Source organism: Otolemur garnettii, unplaced genomic scaffold (assembly GCF_000181295.1).
Source record: "Otolemur garnettii isolate 467f Iridium unplaced genomic scaffold, OtoGar3 scaffold00079, whole genome shotgun sequence".
Lineage (NCBI taxonomy): Eukaryota > Metazoa > Chordata > Mammalia > Primates > Galagidae > Otolemur > Otolemur garnettii.
In genome coordinates this window covers 8824260-8846487 of record NW_003852474.1, presented here as the reverse complement: position 1 = coordinate 8846487, position 22228 = coordinate 8824260, and the positions used below count along the sequence as shown (strand labels likewise).

At 47.6% G+C, this 22228-nt stretch overlaps 1 protein-coding gene across 2 annotated transcripts in view; it reads left to right on the top strand.

Annotated features, from left to right (window-relative positions):
- Positions 1-21964, top strand: part of INPP4A (inositol polyphosphate-4-phosphatase type I A) — a 139963-nt gene extending 117999 nt beyond the window's left edge. For both annotated transcript variants that reach the window (XM_023515771.1, XM_023515770.1), the window contains 4 exons: positions 1716-1813; positions 5906-6018; positions 9908-10062; positions 19350-21964. In XM_023515771.1, the coding sequence (XP_023371539.1) occupies positions 1716-1813; positions 5906-6018; positions 9908-10062; positions 19350-19482 (499 nt within the window). In that variant the 3' untranslated portion in view covers positions 19483-21964. The remainder of the gene's footprint in view (positions 1-1715; positions 1814-5905; positions 6019-9907; positions 10063-19349) is intronic.
- Positions 21965-22228: the final 264 nt, after the last annotated feature.

The following is a 22228-nucleotide window of genomic DNA, read 5'->3' as shown; positions in this document are numbered from 1 at the left end:
TCTCTCCTGTGTCGTCCTTTAAATTCATGTGATATGGATATTTTAGTATGAAAAGATGTCTTAAAGTACTTGTTGTTAAGGAAATTAGGCCTCCAGGGTGATACACCATATTCCTGCTGGGCCCTTTGAGCCCAGTGAGTGGTCAGTGTCCATTGACCCACTCAGTGTAGGGTATGTCACCCCACCTAGGAAGTATATTGTGGCTTCTGGAGACACTGAGTAACTTTCAGTAGGGCAGGACAGGAACAAGTGTACATTTTCAGTAGATCATGTCTGGCACATGCCGGGAGGAGGTGTGAGGGCGCAGGGGCCGAGGAGTGTGCTAGGAGGCTGCTGGAGAGAGTCTGGGTCAGAGGCACTAACCTGGCCTGGGCAGGGGGTATGGCATGTGTTCTGAGGGTGACAGCCAGGAGAACTATGAAGTAGTAAATGGAAGGGCATGGAGTTCAGTGGCCCTGAGTGAGAGAGAGAGAGAGAGAAGCAGGAGAGTGCACCAGACCCTCCCAGGCTTCTAGACCCCCCAAGAGTATGTGGGGCAGTGCCAACAACTGAGCACACAAACCAGGATTGTATGGTGTCAGGGGCCGATGGTGACCTGAGCTTGGGCTGAGGACACCAGCCCAGGAAGCAGAGTCCCAAAGGTGTGAGCAGAGCTGGAGGAGCCCACATCAGGGAAGGTGGCAGCCTCACAAGAGCCCCCACAGGGAGGTGGTCCAGGGGAGGGAGAGTATTGCTCTCCGTATCTGGCAGCTGTTGATCCCCCACGACATACTGATGATGCTACAAGAGCAGTTTCTGGAGAGGTTGAGGCAGTTATATGCAGTGCACCCTGAGGATGGGGAGGCCGGGGAGAGGGCAGGGGCTTGGCTTTGTTTCTTCCTTTGCTCCCAGGACCCTGGTGAGCTGGGCTGGCTTATGAGCTGAGGGGAGGGCCCCAGAGAAGAGAAGCCATGGTCCTGGGCCATTTGTGAGGGACAGTCCCCAAGGGAGCAGACACCTAGGGGAAATGCCAATGTGGGCACCAGGGGTGGGAGACCTGTGCCCACCACCCTCTGAGTGGTGTGATAAGACCCTAAAGAGGCTGATACTCAGGGGAGTGCTGGGGCTGCCCTGGGCACTTGGACTTCAGAGCTGGCATTGTTAATGACCATCTTGTGCCTGCCTTGTAGGCTGTATGTTGTGACCTTTTCCCTTGGGCATTTGGCACAGCTAGCTTGCAGCATGTGGGGTATAGACAGGATGAACCTGAGTGATGGGAAAAGAGAGAGGAGGGCCTCACGTCAGTCTAGGACAGTCTATCAGGTTGGCATGCAGGGCTGTGCCCTCCCTCCCCAGCCACACCCGACTGCCATCCCCTCTGCTAAGTACACCTGAGAAGGGAGGACATGGGGGCTGTGAGCTAAATGGCCCTTAGAAGGGGTTCCTGTGCCACATGAGTGGGGCTCTTGCTCTCCAGGGCTGGTGCAGATCATGTTTTGATAATCTCTTAGGACTGTGCCTGACAGATTACACGGGGTTCATGCCAACGGAATGTATGTAGATGGTGCCTACACTGTAGAGGGGACTTTGTGCTCAGTATGAGGAAAGCGGCTTAGGATTTAGATGTGCAAATTACTGTTTGAAAGAGTCAGTATCGTTAGCTGTCACGCAGCTGTGTTCATGTTAGAGGATGGTGGTGTTAGCCAACTAACGGCATCCCTTTTTAACTTCCCAAGGTTTGGTGATACATCTTTACAAGAGGTCATCAATGTGGAGAGTTTGGTGCGGTTAAATTCCTACTTTGAGCAGTTTAAGGAAGTTTTGCCTGAGGATTGTGAGTATTTCTTCATTCGTGGTAGGTTTCCTCTGCTAATCTTGTCCTCACTGGATGGCCAAGCTCAGGCCTCTGCTCCGCGCTGCCTGGCTCGCCCAGCTTCCATGTGTCTGAGCATGCAAGTCTGCACTGCTCCCCTGCCGCCTCCTACCCCAGTACACGTATGTGTGCACACACATACATGTACATATACACAGGTACACACAAACATGCACACATGCACATGCACACACACACATATACGCACACACAGCCTGTTCACCTCTTCGGACTCTTCCTGGCTTGAATCCCCACCCAGAGAAGCTTCCCTTGGCTGCAGCCCTTGCTTATCTCTCCGCTGTCTATTCTAACCTATGTGATGTGGGCTTTCCCACACACTTTCATAACCAGTGGCATGAATCGTGCACCTGCTAGTAGGACATGAGAGATCACAGAGGCAGGAGCCACCTTCGGCCTAGTGAGCTACTCGTGCACCAGCCTCCATGGTGCTTAGGAGTAAGATGCAGGGCAGGTGTTGGTGGATATTTGGCAAGATGGTCCCTGTCACAGTGTCGCACACCCACAGAGAGATGACAGTGGTCTTCCCACCTCTGACACATAGTTCTATGTTCCCCCAGTGAAGACCCTACTCTGGAAGTTGTAGAACTCAGGGAAGAGATAGGGCATACACAGCACAGTCTTTATGTGTGGGATATTTATCCCAAATTCCACCCAGTTAAGTATCCCCTGAGCACCTGCCATAGGTAAAGTGCCACAGGACCCAATGGTGAATGAGACAGACCCTTGGAGGGAAAACCACCCGAGAACACCCTGCCTGTCTGTGTAGGCACTGCTGCGGTCACTGAGGGTGCCACACAGCTCACGGAGACACGTCCCTACCTCAGGTTACACTGGTGTTTTCTAATAGGGGTTTCTAAAGAGGGAAGACCACGTCCACATCAGCTGGGAAGGGGCAGGCAGGTGTCATTTGCTTTCTGTTGGAAGGTGTGGCAGGTCTTAGAGTTTAGAAATACTAGTAGGACAGTACTGCTGGTGAACCGGCACTGATGTACCAGGCACTGGGCTGAGTGCCCACGCATGTCCCCTCCCGGAATCCCACAGCAGGCCTGTGAGGTCAGTGCTCATGTCCACGTACAGGTGCAGGAAAGGGCTGCCTGGCGTCACAGCCCTGCTGTTAGGAGACACTGCCACAGAGGACTTCTGGGGCCAGGCCGGGCGGTGTCTGCACTACGTTAGTGGTGCTCGGTAGGGAAGCAGTGTGAAAAAGCTGCCTTTACACGGGTCCCTCCAGCAGGAGTGCTGCTGGATGGGTGGAGGGGGCACAAGCTGCTGGTAGGCGGGTGAGACATCCTTTCACTGTCTGACCCCAGCCTGGAGTGATGGGGCATATGGAGAGAAGGGGCGAGGTGTTGAGAAGAGCTCGAGCTGAAGACCAGTTCCCCTGTGGCCACCTGACACTGATGTCAGGGAGGCAAGGGAGGTGCCAGCTAGGGAGGGCTGAAGCCCTGGCACAGGGGTGGGACACTGGAGCTGTGGCAGCTGCAGCAGTGGGCAGACAAAGGAGAGAAGCGAGCACAGCACCAGCACCCGCTAAGCTTGTGACCTGGCCAGACCGCCTGTGGGCAGTGCGATGTGCAGCCACAGAGTGAGGCCCTTCGTGATTGACAGGATGAGAATGGGGCTTAAAGACAGCATCTGGGGCTGGTGAGGAAGAAGGGATTCAACAGATGGGCCCGAGAGGGTGCCACCAGCATGTGGGAAGCAGGCAGTCAAGGAGGTAGGAACCAGGGGTGTGGGCTACTGCAGTCTCTGAGTTTGTGGACAAAGACCTTCTGGTGAGCTCAGGGGACAGTCTCAGTGTAGTGAAGGGTAGGCCAGGGGAGCAAGTGTTGACAAAATGGTGCTGTTTTGGAATGGACCCATCTGTCCCAAAGATGGGCAGCAGTGTGATGGTTGGGACTAAGGGAGGCTAGACACAGCCTGGAGCTCCAGGGGTGATGGCACTGTGCATAGAGGCCTGAGGGAAGGAACCAAAGGTGCAGGAGGATGACAGAGCTGCAAACCAGGTCCTAGAGAGCCCAGGCAGACAGTACCCTGGCAAGGAGGGAGGAGAAGAGGGTAGGGACATGAAGGAGGAACACAGTAGCTTGGGTGGTGGTTCCCCAGGGGAGCAGGGCTGCTCTTTACTGAACACACGAGAGGTGGGCACAGAACCAGTTGCTGGAGAGGAGTGCGGGAGACTTAGCATGGATGCAGCTGACTCCTGGAGGCTGTGGCTCCCAGCCCTGGCTACAGTAGAGGTCCCCAGAAAGCTGGAGACAGTACTGATGCCTGGGCCCCACTGCAGAATGTGGTGGGCAGGGCCTGGGCACCAGAGTCTCAAGAACTTGCCGGTGACCTGCATGCTGCTGCCAGGTAGAACATACATGAAGAGGCTCCTCCAGGGCCTCAACTGAGGGTCAGCAGTACAGGTCCATAAGAGCCTGGTCCTGAGGTGGCCTCACCTTCCACAGCAGTGATTACAAGTAATGGCAGACCTGTTGAGGACTTGGTGTGAGCCTGGCCCTCTCCTGCCCACTGTACATAATAATCCACATACAGTGATCCCCATAGCAGCCCCAACAGCAGTGCTAGTTTCACACCCACTTGGCAGGGAAGACTCTGAGGCATGGAGGGCACCTCCTGGGCAGCCTGGGTCAAGCCCAGGCAGTGTCTTCTGACTTCTGCGGATAGACAGACTGTGGAGGGAGGGACAAGAGTGTTGGTGGGGCCAGCCAGGGAGCCACAGTAGGGAGGGACAGGTGCGCTGAGGGCGGAAGGAATAGTAGCAGTGAGTGGCAGTGTCAGGAAGGGGGGATTCTGTGCCAGCATCATGGAGGGCAGGCAGTTTCTAGTGCTGTCAAGGACCTGGGGGGTGATAAAGTAGACTAATGATGAAAGCTGAGGAAGAGTGAGGCCTATGGGAACAGCAGCAGCCCAGGCTAGCTGTACCTCCCAAGTGGAGCCAGCAGACTGGACCACAACCCAGGGAGCTGGACAGCCATGGCCTATGCACCTGTCAGGCCCAGGAGAACTGCTGGTCTGTGAGGCTGAGAAGATGGATCCTACCCATGGAATACCCATGAAGTCTGCACAGTCTGTCCATGGGCAGGTAGTCACTAAACTAGGGGCTGTCGGGGTGCCCAGGGAGAAGCCACAGTTGATTATGAGAGGCGAGATCAGACTATCTCTGGAGGGTGTGTGCCCTGACCTTAAACCCCTCCTCTGAGCTGAGCCTCTCAAGGGAGGGGCCTTCTTTCTGTTTCTCTGTATCTGGCCCTGTCCCCTAGACAGTATAGTGCTGGCACTGCCAGGAAGCCAGCACATGAGATGATTAGCACGGGGTCGCGTGTGCATTAGGGACAGGGTGCATGGTGGAAACTACGTGTAGTTAGATCCCAAATGGTTTTGATTTGGGGATTCAGGAACTGTGGAATTTTCCTTAGCCACGACCTTGATGTCTTTGTTAATCTCAGCATCTGAAAATCTCAGTGTGCCTTGAAGAGTGGTTGATTTTTCCTGGATTTTGTCCTGGATTTCCTAAGTGAGGTGATCTGATGGATTTTCAGGAGCCTGCCAGAGTGGAAGAGGGATGCTATGAGAGTGGGGAGAGGCCTCCCAGAGCCTTCAGAAATGTTGTGGGCTAAGGTCATGTTCCAGATCTTCCCAGGGGTTCCAGGCCCACTCAGTGGCCAACACCTGCTGCTCCAAGTGTCCTCCCCTCTAGTAGAAGTGTTGGAGACCATGTGGGCTTCCCTCCCCCCTCCTTTTAGGGGGGCATGGGTATTTATAGGAAGTTTATTAGGGGACTTAGTATCTGCCCCTCAGATTTGCCAAGAGGAGATAAAGGTCGCACTAAAATAGCAGTGAGATTGAGTGCTCACCTTACTAGTAGACATGCCAGTTCCCAAACCCACCCTCCTTTCTTGCTTTGGCTGTGCATTCACCATTTTAGTGTTTCTGGGCCACAGCAGCTTACTTGGATGGCCTCCCACTGTCAGGGCAACTTCCTGGGTGCAGCACCAACTCCCACGGACTCCTTTTCTCTTCCAGGCCTACCTCGATCTCGGAGTCAGACATGCCTGCCGGAGCTGCTGCGGTTTCTAGGTCAGAATGTGCATGCCCGGAAGAATAAGAACGTCGACATTCTCTGGCAAGCCGCTGAGGTACTCATTATAGTGAGGAAAAGGACCAAAACTCATGACAAAAATGTTAAATCAAAATCTCAGCTCTCAGGAAGCGGAGAGAGCACATTTCTCCATGTGGGCTCACTGAATATGTTCTAACACTCTGGAAGATGCCAAACCTTGCCTGTGAGCTCATGCCTGTGAGGGCTGCTAGAATTCTGATAAGCTTGATACGGTCTGTCCCATGGGAGACTTAATAGCCAGGCTGATGACAGTTGTCACCTTCAGAAACTTGTGTGTAGATAGCAGCGAAAACTCTCTGCCTCCTGCATCTCTTAATAGGTTCAGAGGGAGACTATGGCAACCCTTCACATCTCTTTAAACAATCTTTCTCATACTTTGAGGTTTTGATTTCTTAGCTTTCCCAAGTCCTTTCACAAATTTACTTGAAATTCCTCAGTTCTGAGCCTGGGCATCAGAGCAATGTCATGGCTAGTCATCTCCCACCAGTGCTGAGGGGCTGAGCTTACCTCTTGTCTGTAACAGAATAACTTCTCCAGCACTGGGACTCAGGTATAAGTGGCCCCAAGTGGCATTCCAGCTCCCCGTCTGAGCCTGAGGAAAGGAAAGGGTGGGCACAGGAGCATGGTGGCACTGCACTGCCCACCATGGCCGAGCCACTGCCTCATGTCACAGAGCCCAAGCAGCACATGGGGACATCCCCACAGCTTTCCCCAAGTATGACTGTCCTTGTCAGGAGAGTGTTTCTCTCAGTCCTACATCTCTTCTGCAGCTTCAGAGGGTCTTGGCTAGTCATGGTGCTTGATGGCCATTCTGAGTCACTTATTAGATCCTGTATTCAAGAGTTTTGCTTCACAAAGTCCATCTTTTGGAATGTGTTACATATTGTGGGTGTGTTAAGCCATCAGACCATGGCTTCTGATAGTGTTCTATTGAATTAAGCTTTAAAGAGTGAACATTCCCCTCTGTATACTAATCTATTCATTGATCCTGTCAAGTACCCCCACTGGAAAGACTGCTGGAAAACGTGGGGTGGGTCAGTCTGCCCATCTCTCCTCTCCGAGCCAGGCTGCCCTTTTTAATTACAGCAGAACACATTTGGAGGCACCAAGTACAGAAAGCTCAGCAGATTTCACAGGCCTCATTTTTCAAGTAGCCTCTTGGGCCAAGGGGCTCATCCAGCATGACTTGCTCAGGCCATTCCATGAGCAAGGGGGCATGTGCCTGCTGCAAGCCTCCTCTACTTTCTTATATTTTGTTTTTTCATGGGGCTGCCAAACATCCCTGGCCAGGCTGTTACAGCCTCTTACAAAAATACCTTTGAGAGACTTTAGACAAAAAGTAAGACTTTCCCATGACACAGAGCCCAGAGGGTATCTCTGAACAGTGACACAGAACATACACTCACTAATTCATTCTCCTTGGAATAAACAGACGGCTTTATAGTCTGGATGCACAGACCTTGGGCATACCTTGTTTGGGAACTATGGTTCTGTTTCTCTATTGCCATATGATAGAAAAATCATTAAACATAGGGACAATGGACCATTCCCTGTCACTAGAACAAAAAAGCAGTCTATCCAGGTGTGCATTTTTTTGTTCCTAGCAGAGACCCTGAGGTATAGAAGCCTAGACTCAGAGGCAAGTCTAGATTCACACCCTCAGCTCTCATGTTGCCCTTCAAACCTTGGGCGTCCCCCTGGAGGACAGGTAGGTGTAGGGACAGCAGTGCCACACCACTCAGGTACTGGGTCTTCTCTCTTCAGCTTGACCAGAGCTGCAGTCCTTTCCTGGATCTTATTTCTTTTCATTTCTGTGTATAAACAAATCCCGAGCTAAACTAAGCTGGACTGTCAGGTCTAAACCCTCATTTCAGAGAGGGAGTACCCAGCCAGCACACCAAAGTTGGCACTACAACTTCCCAGATGTACTCCTAGCCACCCCTGCCTGCCTTCCAGAATCTTATGTTAGCTCTGGTGCATCATCTAGGAAGTGAAATGTTCTTTTGAAAATGATTTAGTTCCAGCTTGTGCCACGTGTTTGGTCATGACCTCTGCAGCCCGTAGAAATCAGTGAGCATACCAAGTTCACCCTTGCTTTGTCAGTTATGATTTTTACAAATTTGATTAAATCACTCTTCACTAGCTTAGGGTCTTGTTCCCCCTGCCCAGCTTTTGTCTGTTCCCAAAAGAAGCCCATCCTTTTTCTGCTTGACTTGACGGAACTCTGGGCCTTTTGTATTCTGTGTTTTGCTGGACGTGGTTCTTAGGACTGCTCCATGTTCCCAGTAGTGACTAACCTGTTCTTGGCTTTGCTGGTCTGAGAAGCAGGTACAGTGCCATCTTCAGGGCAGTTGTCATGACTGATGTTTTTCTGGATTACAACAGATAACTGGAGCCCACCACTGTGTAACTGGGATGGCTTTTCATTAAATACAGGGTGGTATCTGATAAGGTCCGCAGCCCTATATCTGAAGTTCTTGTAGCCAGAAATTTTAGAATTCCCAGATTTTCAGATTTTATTTTTTTTATTATTTATTTATTTTATTTTTTTTGAGACAGTCTGACTCTGTCACCCTGGGTAGAGTGCCATGGCTTCGTAGCTCACAGTAACCTCAAATTCATGGGCTAAAGCAATCCTCTTGCTTCAGCTTCCTAAGTAGCTGGGGCTATACACACCTACCACAATGCCCAGCTAGTTTTTCTGTTTTTAGTAGAAACAGGTTCTCACTTTTGCTCATGCTGGTCTGGAACTTCTAAGCTCAAGCAATCTACCCACCTTGGCCTCCCAGAGTACTAGGATTTCAGGCATGAGCCACTAGGCCTGGCTGTTTTTCCGATTTTAGAAAAGTAACATGGCACACAGCTGGCATTTGTTGTGTAATATGGCACAGATTTCGTATGTGTTCTGCAGTATCTAGTACATATATGATATAATAACCCTCAGGGAGCCTGGGTAGTACTCTGGAATCAGACTCATAGTTCCTCACTGAAAAGTATGAATATTTATATAAAATGGGATAAATAAAGATTATAAACAGTCTCACATCAGCTCAGATCTGGTTGTGCTGCCAAATGAGGTTGCAATAAACTTAGAAAAAAAAATATTTTCTGTTTTAGAGCTTGCTGGATTTGGTGACTGTGTACCTAGTTTCGTCTCTAGCAGTGCAGAGGAAATGCCCCCAAATATTCTCTGCATAGGGAGAAGAGGCACATGCACTTAGCCTTTTCCCAGTCTGGAGGCAGCCCCTGCCCCCACCATGTGAGCCATCTTATTTGAGGAGGGAAGCCCAGCCTGCAGGGCCAATCCTGTGCCTGGGGCGGGGATGGTGGGAAGGGTCTGTGGGGTCTGGTGGGCAGGAGGTGGCTAAAAGGAAGTGGAACTTCTAAGCTGTTCCTGTCTGTATGGATGGAGGAGGAGAGTGGATATCAGCAGGTCTGTCCCCTGCCTTTCAGAAAGGCCTGGACACCTGGCCAGGGGCTTATGTGGCATCCTTGGCTTTCCCTGAGTGGGTCATCTTTGCTGCCATCTTTCCCTAAGGGATCAGCAGGGAAGAGCTGAACGTGACAGGAGGGCCCAGGCGTGATTTGGAAGGGGGCAGCTGGTAAGAGCCAGTGAATGGATGATGATTCCTCAAAAGGAAGGGAGGCTGGACTGAGAGGGAGCGACCTGTGGAGAATGCAGGCACATGGGGCACTGCAGGGGTTTGTAAGTGACCAGGTTTTTGTTACCAGCTCTGACAGGACACAGAATTGGGGCACAGAAACAGGGAGTCTGGCCAGGCGTGGTATTGAGTTTCTGTCTCAGGCCCTTGCTGGGCAGTCGGGAGCCTCTAGTGGGTGAAGGGTGGGTGCTGCCTTTCTGCGAAGTCCCCGCTCCCAAGCACAGACCATTTTCCTGTTGGCAGATCTGCCGCCGCCTTAACGGGGTCCGGTTTACCAGCTGCAAGAGTGCCAAGGACCGCACGGCCATGTCAGTGACGCTGGAGCAGTGTCTGATCCTGCAGCACGAGCACGGAATGGCCCCCCAGGTCTTCACCCAGGCCCTGGAGTGCATGCGCAGGTGAGTGCCACCGCCGGGCCGCACCTGCCTGCCCCGGGACCAGGCCGTGTAAACTGCAGATGAGCAGCTCTGCTGCACCTTCCCGTGGGGCCTGCCCTGCATGAGGCCCTGACTCCAGCCACACTTGAGTTTGACAGACTAGTTAAACTATTGGCACTGTCAAATTCAGACAGTGTTCTCTTGTAAGGCGAGGGGGGATGGGAGCTAGCAGTCTTTCTGAACAGGACTGCGCTGAAAACGGGAGGCCTGCGGGCGGGCAGGCGGAGGGTCAGGCAGCTAACTGGGGAGCTTGGCTGCAGCCCTCTGCCTGGCTGTGGGTGTGGTTCAGGGCCAGGGCCGTCTCATGAGGCAGGCACCTGCTGCGGGTGTAGCTACTCTTCCATAGTCCGTTCCCAAATGTGAGTGAGGAAACGCGTCTGCAGGCTGCACCGGTTTGCTCCGCTGCTTCTCTAGTAGCCGACACAGTTTGCTTTTATGAGCAAAGTGTCAGATGAGTGTTTATGGTGACAGCTGTTGGTGTGCTCTGGTGACCTCACCCTAATGATGTTCTGATTCTGAGATAGCAGGCGTGTTTGCAGAATGAAACCCAGTACTAAAATTGTCCCCTGTTGAGCACTGCCTTGTTTCAAGCACTGCTGGGCAGCCCCCTACCTCACATACCAAAAGAAAGGATAAGAAACCTGGTTTTCCCGTCTCCTTCAATGTAGTCACCAATGCTGTTAAAGTCTCATTTCCAACGGTCACTTCTATTGAATGTTCTGTATCATTTGTCCTCTCACCAAATTCTTTAAAGTGTTCAATTCTCTTATCCTTTCTGTATGTTTCTGCTGTTTGACCTTCTCACAATAATACACAAAAGAGATGCATGAGCTCCTGCCTCTTGATAATAGCATTTTGTAAAAATGTTCCTGTTTTGTCTTTCCAAGTTCACCTTAACCTCTCTGTTAAAGTCACCACCCCCCGCCCAGCCTCAGGGAAGCAGTAGTGACTGAGACCCCTGCTCTCAGGAGCCGTTCTTTAATTTTACCTGTCCTGACTAAAGGCCTGTCCCTAGGAGCCTGGGTGCCTTTCGGGCTCCACGTCCAATTTGACCCAGCTGTAAGGTGCCTAGTGTGGCTGGGTGGCAGCCACATCTGCACCTGTAAAGCTGTGTGGCATTGGCAGGGGCCACTCTAGTGAACTGCGGACCTTTGCCAGTTGAAGGAATGAGAATGAAGCAGGATCCCTGTGGTTGTGGCAGCAATGATCAGGATCCAACCTAGTCAGTAGCCAAGGCCCTGAGTTAGGCATACAGTTGACACCCAGACCTCTGTCACTTCTTAGGCTCTTAAACAAACCGAAACAACTGAACCAAAAAAAAAAAAAAAAATCATTCTGACTTGAACACAGAGGTCTCAGGAGACCAGGGAGAGCGTGAGTTTATAGAGAGACACAGCACGACTACAAGGCCTGTCACTGAGCCCAGAACCTGCAAGGGCCCATCTGCTGCCTCTGGTTCTTCATGCCCAGGGACACACTGCAAGAGAATCCTCCATGTTCCTAAAATTAACAGGTAGCCGTATTAACATTTTTATCCATATTCTCTCAGAGAAACATACATATGTACATACGTACGTACGTAGGTACCTACCTACGGGTATGAATGTGGTTAATCCACACAGTCCCTGCATAACACACAAAAACACATGCATAAATAAACACAATCTGCCTATTGTTTTAGCCCACTTTTTTCATTTAACTGTTTTGTAAGCATTTTTTCAGGTAGATATAGACCTTATCGCTCTTAACATACCACAGTTTATCCAATTTGCTATTATTGAGTATTTAAGCTGTATATGGTTTCCTAGAATTTCATTGAGAGTACCGTTGACTCCTGAGATAAAAAAGTATGCATCTTTATATGGCTTTTTTGTGTGTTTTGTCACCCAGGCTGGAGTGTACTCACTGTGGCCTCAGACTCAAGCTTAATGATCCTACCACCTCAGCCTCTTGAGTAACTAGGACTATAGGAGGACACCACCATGCATGGCTAATTTTTTCATTTTTCTGAGAGATGGGATCTTGCTGTGTTGCCCAGGCTGGTCTAGAACTCTTGGGCTCAAGCGATCTTCCTGCTTCACCTTCCCAAAGTGCTGGGATTATAGGTATGAGCCACTGCACCTGACCTGTAAGGCTTCTAAATCATCAAATTGTTCACATACCAGCCATATACCTGCCTAGTGTCCCAGAGTGCTCTGGACACTGGCTCCCCTGGGCACTGTCATTCCTGTCACTGTTCTGAGTGCTCCTTTGTTTCGCTTACAGATGAGGGCCTAAGGCCCTGAGTGGGCATAGGCCTTCCTTGCACAGGAGCAGGCACCATTCCCTTGGCCTCCCTCTGCCTCTCTAAACCCCAATCCTGCCTCTAATTATGGTTGCCTTTTTAAATTTTCTTATTTTTTTTTTTTTGGAATTTCCTAAAATCTGTACAGTGAGCACATAGTCTGTAAATAATTATTTAAGAAGTAAAAAAACTTCTTAAGAAGTAAAAAACAAAACAAAGCTCAATCCTCCTTCATGTTTGCCTGCCCTGGAACCCTCAGCCCCAGCCCAGGGTCAGGGCTTGTTGCCACCTTGAGCAGACCCTTGCAGTGTCAGGCTTGTCCTTAAAATCTGCTGTTTTAAGGTGACACTGTTACCCCGACTTTGTGTTTTCTGGATTGCCCCACTTGGAGAACATGTGTCTGTTTAGTCAGCTGTGAGCCCAAGGCAGCTAGATCACCAGCTGGCAGTTCTGGTTGCAGGGTGGGCCTGTGGCTGAGCTGAGAGCCGGAGAAGGCAGTGGTCCATCTCTGCCCTTGAGCAGACCAAGGTGTTTGGTTCTCTCACTTTCTCACATGTATCTCTCAGATGGAAGAATAGAGCATGTAGGTGGGCCGAGGGGACACCAGGCTGCCTTTCTCCTGGAGACCCAGGGTGAGTAGTGGTCAGTGCTGTGCTGTACACATTCAACAACCAGTTCTCTCCCCCAAACCCTTGTCTGTAGTGTTTGCCAGTTTCTGTGGCATAAATATCTCCACTGGGGCCATTTCTAGCTCCCATTGTGGCATCCCTGAACCTGGATCTGGGAAGAGATTTATCCACTCAGTGTGCCAAATCCAGCATATCACTGGAGTATCCCTCTGACCCCATTCCAGGGGCTGAAATACTCAGTGGGCCTCCTGAGGAGCCACCACCCTATCCTGGCTGGGAGTGTGATTACTGGTCAGTGCTGGCCAGCTTGGAAAGTGTCCCCACAGTAACAGCACATTCCAGCAGGGTCTTCCCAGGGCTTCAGAGTTCCTCTGGGAAAGCTGAGGCGGATCCTTCCCAGACTGCCTGCCGTGTCCCAGGACCTCTGATTCTGGGTCACTGCTGCCACTCAGTGGACATGGATGTGGTTCTAGGGTCACGTGGTTCTAGGTGCCATCTCCCCTCAGTACATTTCTTCCATAGCACCAAAAGGGGAAAGAATCCCAAATTTCCAGTGTGAGGTTGGTTGGATTTCATCCTTGGGGATCACTGTGTAGAACAGTAACTAGCAAAGTTGGGGGCAACAGTGGCTCATAGCTGCCACTGCTGATTCCGAGACCCGAGGCTGGACTGGGGAGGACCCTGCGTTTGGTTCACACCTGAGGTAAATGGTTTTCATTTGTGTGGTTAATCAAGAGGCAGCTTTGATCAGATGCATTGCACCGCCCTCGCTCAGGCATCTGTGAGAAGGTCAAACCCCCAATGGTTCTTCATGTTCAGCTTGCTTCTCAGAACCCCGTCTTTGCAGCATGTGGGAGCATGGCAGGGCAGCATGGAGTTGTGCTTGGCCAGCCGAGAGAGAGTGAACATGGAAAACCATTCATTCAACCTACATGTGTTTATTTTCAGTAGATTGCAGTATTTTTTCTTATTTTCACTTCTCTTTCTCTCCTTTCTTCCTGTAACTGTGCTGGTTTTATTTTGGTCTTCCCTCACCTTTTTCTGCATATCATCTTTTCTTTCTGTTGTGGCTTCATTCCATCTTTTTTTTTTTTAATCTTATCTTTTGGTTCTCCTCTTTTTCCCATACCTTTTGATAAAATCCATCGCATGTGTTTCTTTTTTTTTTATTTTTGTTCCTTTCCTTTTTGTCTTTTCCTTTCTCCCCAACTTTTTCCTTTTCACAGCATTGGAACACGGGAGGTAGTCACGCAGAAGAACTTGAGCGGCCTGGTGCCCATCCGAGACTTGAGGCTAGACCCCAGCCTCCTCTGTTCCCTTCCTTTATTAGCTCTGAGCCCCAATTTACTGATTGTGTGGCTCTTTCTGAGCATAGCCTACCTGGTGACCAAATTGCGTTGCAAATGAATATCCTTATGAAAAATTCCTAAGTCACAAGAAAAATAAAAGTGCCAGAATATGTCCAGCCACCGGGTACCTAACTGGACAGAAGGAATGTCAAAGCGTGGTCTGCCAAGAAATTTCTCATGCCTTACAGTTTGACGTTTTGGTCTTCTGAACTGTAAATATCTGCCAAATTATTTCACCAAGAGGACTTGTTCATTTAAATCACGTCTTCAGTGCTTGTAACATGTTCTCGCGGTGCCCTGCCACTGCATTATTTAGCTGGCCTGGAATTACTTCTACCACATCTCTTAACCTTCTGATGTAAAACTGTTGATTACCTGTACATCTCATGTGCCCTGTTTCCAAGAGAAGGGAATTCTGTTTGAAAGAATTTGTATATTTGATACTATTCTTTAAGTGTACTGCTAACCTTTCCTTTCCTTTTGAAGAAAAATGAACAGAAAAAGACAGATGCTTTCTATAACTGGCTTTTCTAGACAAGCCTATTTAATAGGACTTATACTTTCTGCTTTCATTTCAAAGCGTAGTCCCTAAATTACAGTAGCAAACAGTTTGCAGAACCATTAACACTTCCTTGCTCGTGTTTATTATTTCCAGTTGGGGGTGACACAAAGCCATGAACACAGTAGTATGTTGTACCAAGTCAGGATCATAAAGATAACCTATTGCATGGGACTTTAGATTCATTCTTAACTCTTTGTGGATCATTAAACTGATTCCAGAAAGCAATGCATACAGCAACGAAAGACAGTTGAAGATGTATACATTTATTTTTCTTAAAGTAGCATTTTTAATTTAAAAACTTACATCTTTAATTCCAGATTGAAGTCCAAACATCTTTTCTCTCTCAACCATCCAATATGGTTAACAATGAAAAAAATCAAAGAAAAAAATGGCCAAAAAGTGACTTAAGGAGGGTAGTTGTGGCAGATAGAGTTATAAGAAAGGGTCACTTTGGTTTCTGCTATTACTATTCTTCATTTTAAAACAGCAATGTCCCTAAAACAAGGTGAATTACAATCTTAACATTCACATGTGGCAGAAGGCAATTGTACCCCTATAAAGGTAACCAACTAAATTGGGAAAAGTCCCACACACCCTGTATAAGAATAGTCGGTGGCTTTTCTCTCTTCCAGTTCATATTATTACCATGTTGTACTTCTCTTTGCATCCTCCAGCTTGTTCCCCAAACACTTATTTTCTGGAGTGGATTTCTTTTCACCAGTCTAGAAAAATTGGAGTGAATTTAGAGAAACTGGCTTTTCCAGAAGTTTGACCCCATTTGTGCATGCAAACCCATTCTACCACAAAATCTGGCTTCTCCATTCTCCAAGATTCCCAAACCTCACTCTAGGGTTTCTCTCATTTGGCATCAGCTCAAAGTCCAGATTCTAGTAATCCTAGAACAAGGTTAGCAATGAGTGGCAAACACCAACCTCAAACTCTAAATTCTAAAGTGTAGTCCTCACCACTCCCCAGGAACACCCTTCTTTCTAGACCTCCTGAGCATTGCAGGGTCCCCAGGGCTGGCATCACTTCTGTGTCACCCTGAAGGTGAGCCCACTCTTGGCCAAGTGCAGTGTTCACTTATCTCTTCAGAATAAAGGAGGTAGCTATTGTGGGGCCTAGGTCCTGGCATCCTTCAGGGGCCAGTCACTCACCAAATGCCAGCTGATTGGTGGTGCCGAGTTGCAGTAGCATACCACTAGTTACTGGACAGTGTCCTATCTAGTCTGTGGTTCCCTGAAAGGTGTGTTGCCCTTTTTCACAGAGAGGTGCACACTTTAGGTCTCTGAGACATCTTGTCCGCTTTATTTGAAAGAGGGAAGGTAAGGTCCACAGCCCCATTCCACAGTTTCCTGGTCCCTGCTCCAGCCGATGAGCTCCTGATGCCACAGTGGTGACAGGTGTGCATGCCTACCTCCAGGGCAGAGCTCGAGGCAGGAAAGCCCACGCACAGAGGAGGGAGCCCCTTCTACTATAGCCAGCAGCCCCCTTCACCCAGGGCATGGGTGGGCTTCTATAGCATTCTCAAGGGCTCCTCCTAACACCCCGCCACACAGCACAGGGGAGCCATGGCCAGGCCAAGGTGCTCCTCTGAGAGGGCCTCAGGGACACGACGCTTGACCCTCAGCTGTTATGGTGCCAGCCACACCTTACTGTCCCATGTGGGTTGGCTATTGGGGTGGAAGAGAAATGGGACCAAAGGGAGAGAGGATAAGGTTCTTCGTTTCTCTCCTCCAGGGGCTGGGTCGGAAGGCAGTGCATGTGCCTGCACAGTCATGGAGGGCTGGCACTAGAGAGGACGCCATGACACCAGCCTAGGCCATGGGTTGGTTTTATTTTTTTTTCTCTAAAATATCTGAGTATGATCAACATTTATGCTGAATTTTAATATCACTAAGGCCTTTTGCTCATGAGTCCATATACATATCCAAAATCTTGTCTGCTTTAGTGAGAGATGGGATGAAATAAAGGTAGGGAAATGATTCAAGAAAGGGGAGTCATTGATATTTGGTGATAATTTTTATGTTGCTTCTCAAGTAATGTTAGCACTGAGATAGTGTCAATGTCAACCCCCTTGAGGTATGCAGTATTCTACCTGCAATCAGCTTTCTGAAGTTAGAGAAATCACACTGAGGAGAAATTCTCCATAGATGGTTGTATGTTTTTTTTAACGACTCTGACAGTCACCATTTACTCCTGTGACTTGGTCCCAGCAGAGATCTTAACACAACAGCCATCTCTCCCTCCACACAGCAACAGGAGAAGCAGCCACTACTTGCGTCTTCCACAGAATCACTAAGGCACTGATGTCACCAGAAGAGTTCTAAAGTGGAAGGTCCCACCAGAAAGGGAGAAACAGAGTTTTCCTAAGATTAGTTGTCATCTGGGATTTCCCTTCTAATTTTCATTTCAGAAATAGATTATTAAAGGGAATTAATTTATTGATATAATAAAAATAGTTATGGAGCTTGGAAATAATCCCTCTTGTTAACATCTATTTTAAGACCTTCTCAATATGTGTCTTTGACTCCTAAAAATGACACAGCTAGTGACATCACTGAAGTGTTCCTTAGAGGCAGCAGCCCGGCCTCTATGCAGGAAATGCCAGTTAGCACAGTGCACCCTTGCCACTTCTGCATGCCTCATCCTGAGCCCCAGTGCCAGCTAATCTAAATGCAGAGACCAGAAGATGACAGTTGGCGTGTGGATCAGCCACATCACCTAGACTTTGTAAATTCAAACATTAAGGGAAAAGAAAATATAATTTGATTCAAAAATGAAATTGAAATGAAAGTGTCATCTTGATTATAACTTCATGTCAGAATTCACATATTCTTTGCTCCTCAGGTTGGCATTTACTGGCAATAGGTGGTTTTTAAAAAGTTTACAAATTCCTATATAAATGGAGAAGCCATATCTGAAATAGTCCATTAATGGAACAGGGTCCAAAGACGGAAGGAGGTTAACTGTGCATAGGATCCTATAACTTCTGCTTTAAGTGGAAGTACATTTTTGATTACTGAATGTTGGGCAAATATCATTATTTACTCAAGAGGGCCCTGCTCATGTGGCCTAGGTGTTTGGCTCAGATGAATGACACACATCTAGCTGAAAGCTCGAGGCTCCGTGACACAAAAGCATATCTGAGTTACCAGATCAGTTAATAACAACCAGGTGGATACTTTTCTAAAATACCAGAGCTTATCTTTTGAAAAAAAATTACTGTCTTATCAAAACTGTTTTACGTGTTCTCGATAATGAGACTGTCCTTTTCACCTTAAAGGCCTGAGCATTTGCCACCGATATTTTTTTAAAGTGCATGACATACGGTCGTCACACAACTTGAATTTTTTTGTAAACCACTGTTTCTTAGTAACTGCAAATTTTACATCTCATAAAGGGGATTTTATACTAAATTTGATAACTAGTTGATGTCATTGCTAGTCATAGAACAACATAAAATGTCAGGTTATCATGTGCTGTAGGAAGTCATTTATATTGAAAATCACCTTTGCCTGTTAATTTTATGTCTATACCAGAAAACTCTGATGCTCTCACTGAGGACTGGGGCCTGCCTGGCTGTGCAGCCTTCTGTGCAGCATTTGCTTTTGCCCACTGGATTGCCATGACAACCCTCCATCAAATGCAGCTGGGGATGATGCTGGTAGCAAGTTTTCTAGGAAAGGGCATCTACGGGCTGTTACTGGCTTAGTGGCACTTATGCAAGAAGTGACCACCTGAGGGCAGCCCACCTGGAGAAGGGTGGCTGGCTGCCACTAGACCTCAGTGGGGTCCCTCCTGCATGACACTCCAGCTCCGTGGAGTCCAGGGACTCCAGTGGGGTCCCTCTTGCACGACAGACCTGCTCTGTAGACAGTGCACGGGCCCACTGGACTGCCTTGCAGGTAGAACAACTGTCCCCTGGGTGGAGATAGCATGTCCGAGCCTTCTCAGCCAGAGGGCTTTGCTATGTGTTGAATTCTACAAGGAAAATCAACATTTTGAATTTGATGTGATTATACATCTTGCCAATGCAGAAAAGTGCAGCTCTTTACAAGCTTTAGTAAGAGTGTAATATTTCTCCTTCCATTAATAATAGAACTCTGAGTAACTAACTACACAGGAGATACCTGAAATTATTAACTTAAGAGAAAAAAAGTTTGCTTCCAGTTACAACGCTGCTTTTGAAAATGCAAAACTCACGGCCCCACACAGCATGCGTCCAGTCCATCTCTGTGCTTCTTAATTGCCTGTTCAGGAACCTGCCATCTTACGTATGTATTTGTTGTAAATGAGTCCGGCACCCATTTAAATTAATCTTTTTTTTAATGTTATGAAAATAATCATTTCATCTTAGTTTTAAGTCTTTTCTTTTTTCCTTTTTTACTGCTGTCATTTCTTGTGCTTGTTTTTTTCCCCAGTGAGGGTTGTCGAAGAGAAAATACTATGAAGAATGTTGGAAGTCGCAAATATGCATTTAATTCCCTGCAGCTGAAGGCTTTCCCCAAGCATTACAGGCCTCCCGAAGGGACTTACGGAAAAGTTGAAACATGAACACACGGTTTTCTCTAATTAGCTGTTAACATAATAAATGTGGGTACCCTCTAGTAGTGTCATATATGAACTCTTCTAGAAGACCTGAAGGATTGGTTTTATTTTTGTCATTTTTAAACAAATATTTCAGTAAAGAGTCTATGGAGCATGTTCCCCCCTCCCCCATTGGAATCAGTAGGAGGTAATGTTTGGCTCAATAGCGTGGAGAGTAATGGCTGCTCATTCACATAGCCTTTGGCTATAACCACGCAGGTATCATTGATAGTTACTCATCAGAATCAAGCTAAGTTTGTCTGAAATGCTAGAAGACTCTTTCAAATGTCTGTTTGCTCACCTTATTTTTCTTCTGAGTAACTCAAAAGTGACCCTTGAATTGCAATCTACTTTTTAAAAATCCAAATGTAAAACAGTAAATAACACATTAAATAACTGGATCCTAGACAGACCAGTAGATGTTAAATGTTAACTCAAGTTCTGGGGAAAGAAGCTAGCACTGTCACACAGTGAAAGGAATTGGTTCTAATGAATTATCCTATTCGCACCACCACCTATGAGACCAGAAGTTGAAAGAAATCTTGACAAATCAGCCAGAGATAAGACTTTATTAGTAGGCAACACTTTATTAGTAGGTAACACCTGCAAAGCAGCCCACACAATTGGGCCACTCTTCTTTCTGTCCCTCTTGAGTTACAGAACAGGGTGACAGCTTGAGACATAAAGTCAGCAGTAAGGGCCTTTACACTGTCTCCTGTTCTCTAAAGCTCCACGTCTAGGTCACCCCATGCCCACAGGGCACATCTCCCTTCCTTCTCTGGATGCTGAGTTACAATCAATCGAGGACCTCTAATGCGGCCTCTCTGATGTCTGAGAGACATCACTGCGAGGGGGAAGTTATGCCTGGAGAGATAGTTGAAACCTAAATATTTTCGAACCAATGTTCTTTTGCAGGATTTCCAATATATCTTCTTCTAAAAGACAATACAATCATGTTTGAAGGACTGATAAAAGTGGCTTATTTTTAGGTTTGCAGTAATTGTTATTCCTATTCTCATTCTGTTATGTCCGATGACTATTGAGAAACAGTTGAAATTATCTCAAGTGAGAGTTTGAAAGGGATTTATGGGCCATAAAACGTTAAGAATTTCATAGAAAATTATGTCTGGTCATCTTTTATAAGATGGTGATGTCTTATCTGCACATAGCAGAGTTTTTTTTCTTAGAAGTTTGTATGTTTTATCAATTCTGTTTATGATGCTTATGTTTACATTTAAAAGTCTGTAAAAGAAATGTATGTGGCACATATTACTGATGCTGATCCTAATGATTTGAGAACCTCTTAGAAATTCTTATGTCTAAAAGTCTAGGAGCCTTTGGCTCCTTCAGAAATACATAACGAACTTGGGCCAGGGGTGCCCAGGGTGTTGAGACATAGTAAGGACCACTCCTGGGCAGGGACACAGAATGGGCAGTCAGAGCCTGCTGCCTCCAGACGCCTGCTGGGAGGAAGATGTGAGGTGGCAGAGGACGCTGTCACAGGGGACGCACTCTCTGCCCCTCCCTCAAAGCTGGGTTCACTGAAGGGTGGGAGGCTGGTTGCAGAGGCTCCTCTTTAAATGTCAATCTTTGTTCAAAGACAGTTTTTAATATGGCTGATCCAGCCTTTCACCATTTCATCTTTTATTTCTAATTTTTTAGTTCCATCTTTTCTCATTTTAATGTCACTACCTTTTAAAAAATTGCCATGTTTTTTAAAGTGTAACCCATACCGTTTTCGGAATTTTTCTTTGTCTGAAGAACATTAACTATCTGCACTTATCAAAGGGAATAGAACATATGTTGAGTCATCTGTCAGTTTTGCATGTGGCACATTTATATGAATTATTTTCCCGACTTTTGCTTTATATTATTGGTCATCATAAAACTCTAATCATCGGCTAATCATGTAGAAAAGCTCCAGTTTCAGTATTCTCTCTGGAGGCGTTGTTCCCGGGCTCATGGTGGCGTCACACGCTCCCCAAGCTTACCGGGAGGGGGCCCGTGGTCTGGCCTCGGAGGCAGCAGCACCTCTCTTTCCATACAAGCTTTGTGTTTGTAGTTGCACAGGGAAGGCAGTTTTACAGGTTACTGTAAAATAGAGGTCCCGTCCAGTATTCCTTACAAGGCCTCCCCATTTAATAAGTGAAATGAGATCTATGGAAAACTGGGAATGCCCCGTGGGTTCTGTCAGAGCTCCTGCAGCACAGTTGCCTTTAGTTTCCTTTAAAGATGTAAAAATATTGTATAATACAGTTTTGTCCCTACACAATTGTATTTGCCAAGCTTAGTGCATTAAAATACTTTTATTTATTTGTTTGGGGCAGTATTAATATACATAAACATGTAGTTACTGTTTTATATATTCTTAGCTCATTCAAAGCCATGTATGCTGTAAATGTGCTAGTCTTTAGAATGACAAATAATAAATAACTGACAAGAATATTAAGCTTGGTCTTGCCTGATTCCTCTTCTCACACAGGACTCGGACTAGTTCTCTGGCCTGCCCCTGACCGGCCCAGCATTGCCGGGCATTGCATTGAGTGCTTGGGTGGTGTATGCATGTTTGTAAACAGGAGACTGTGTGAGACTTCTGTTTCATTAACCTTGTTTTCGCCTAATTTGAAGCAGAGGGGCGGCAAGTTGTAGGATCCAGAACATGGACATTGGCAGCAGATGGACTCAGGTCCCAATCCTGATTCTACCGCTTCTT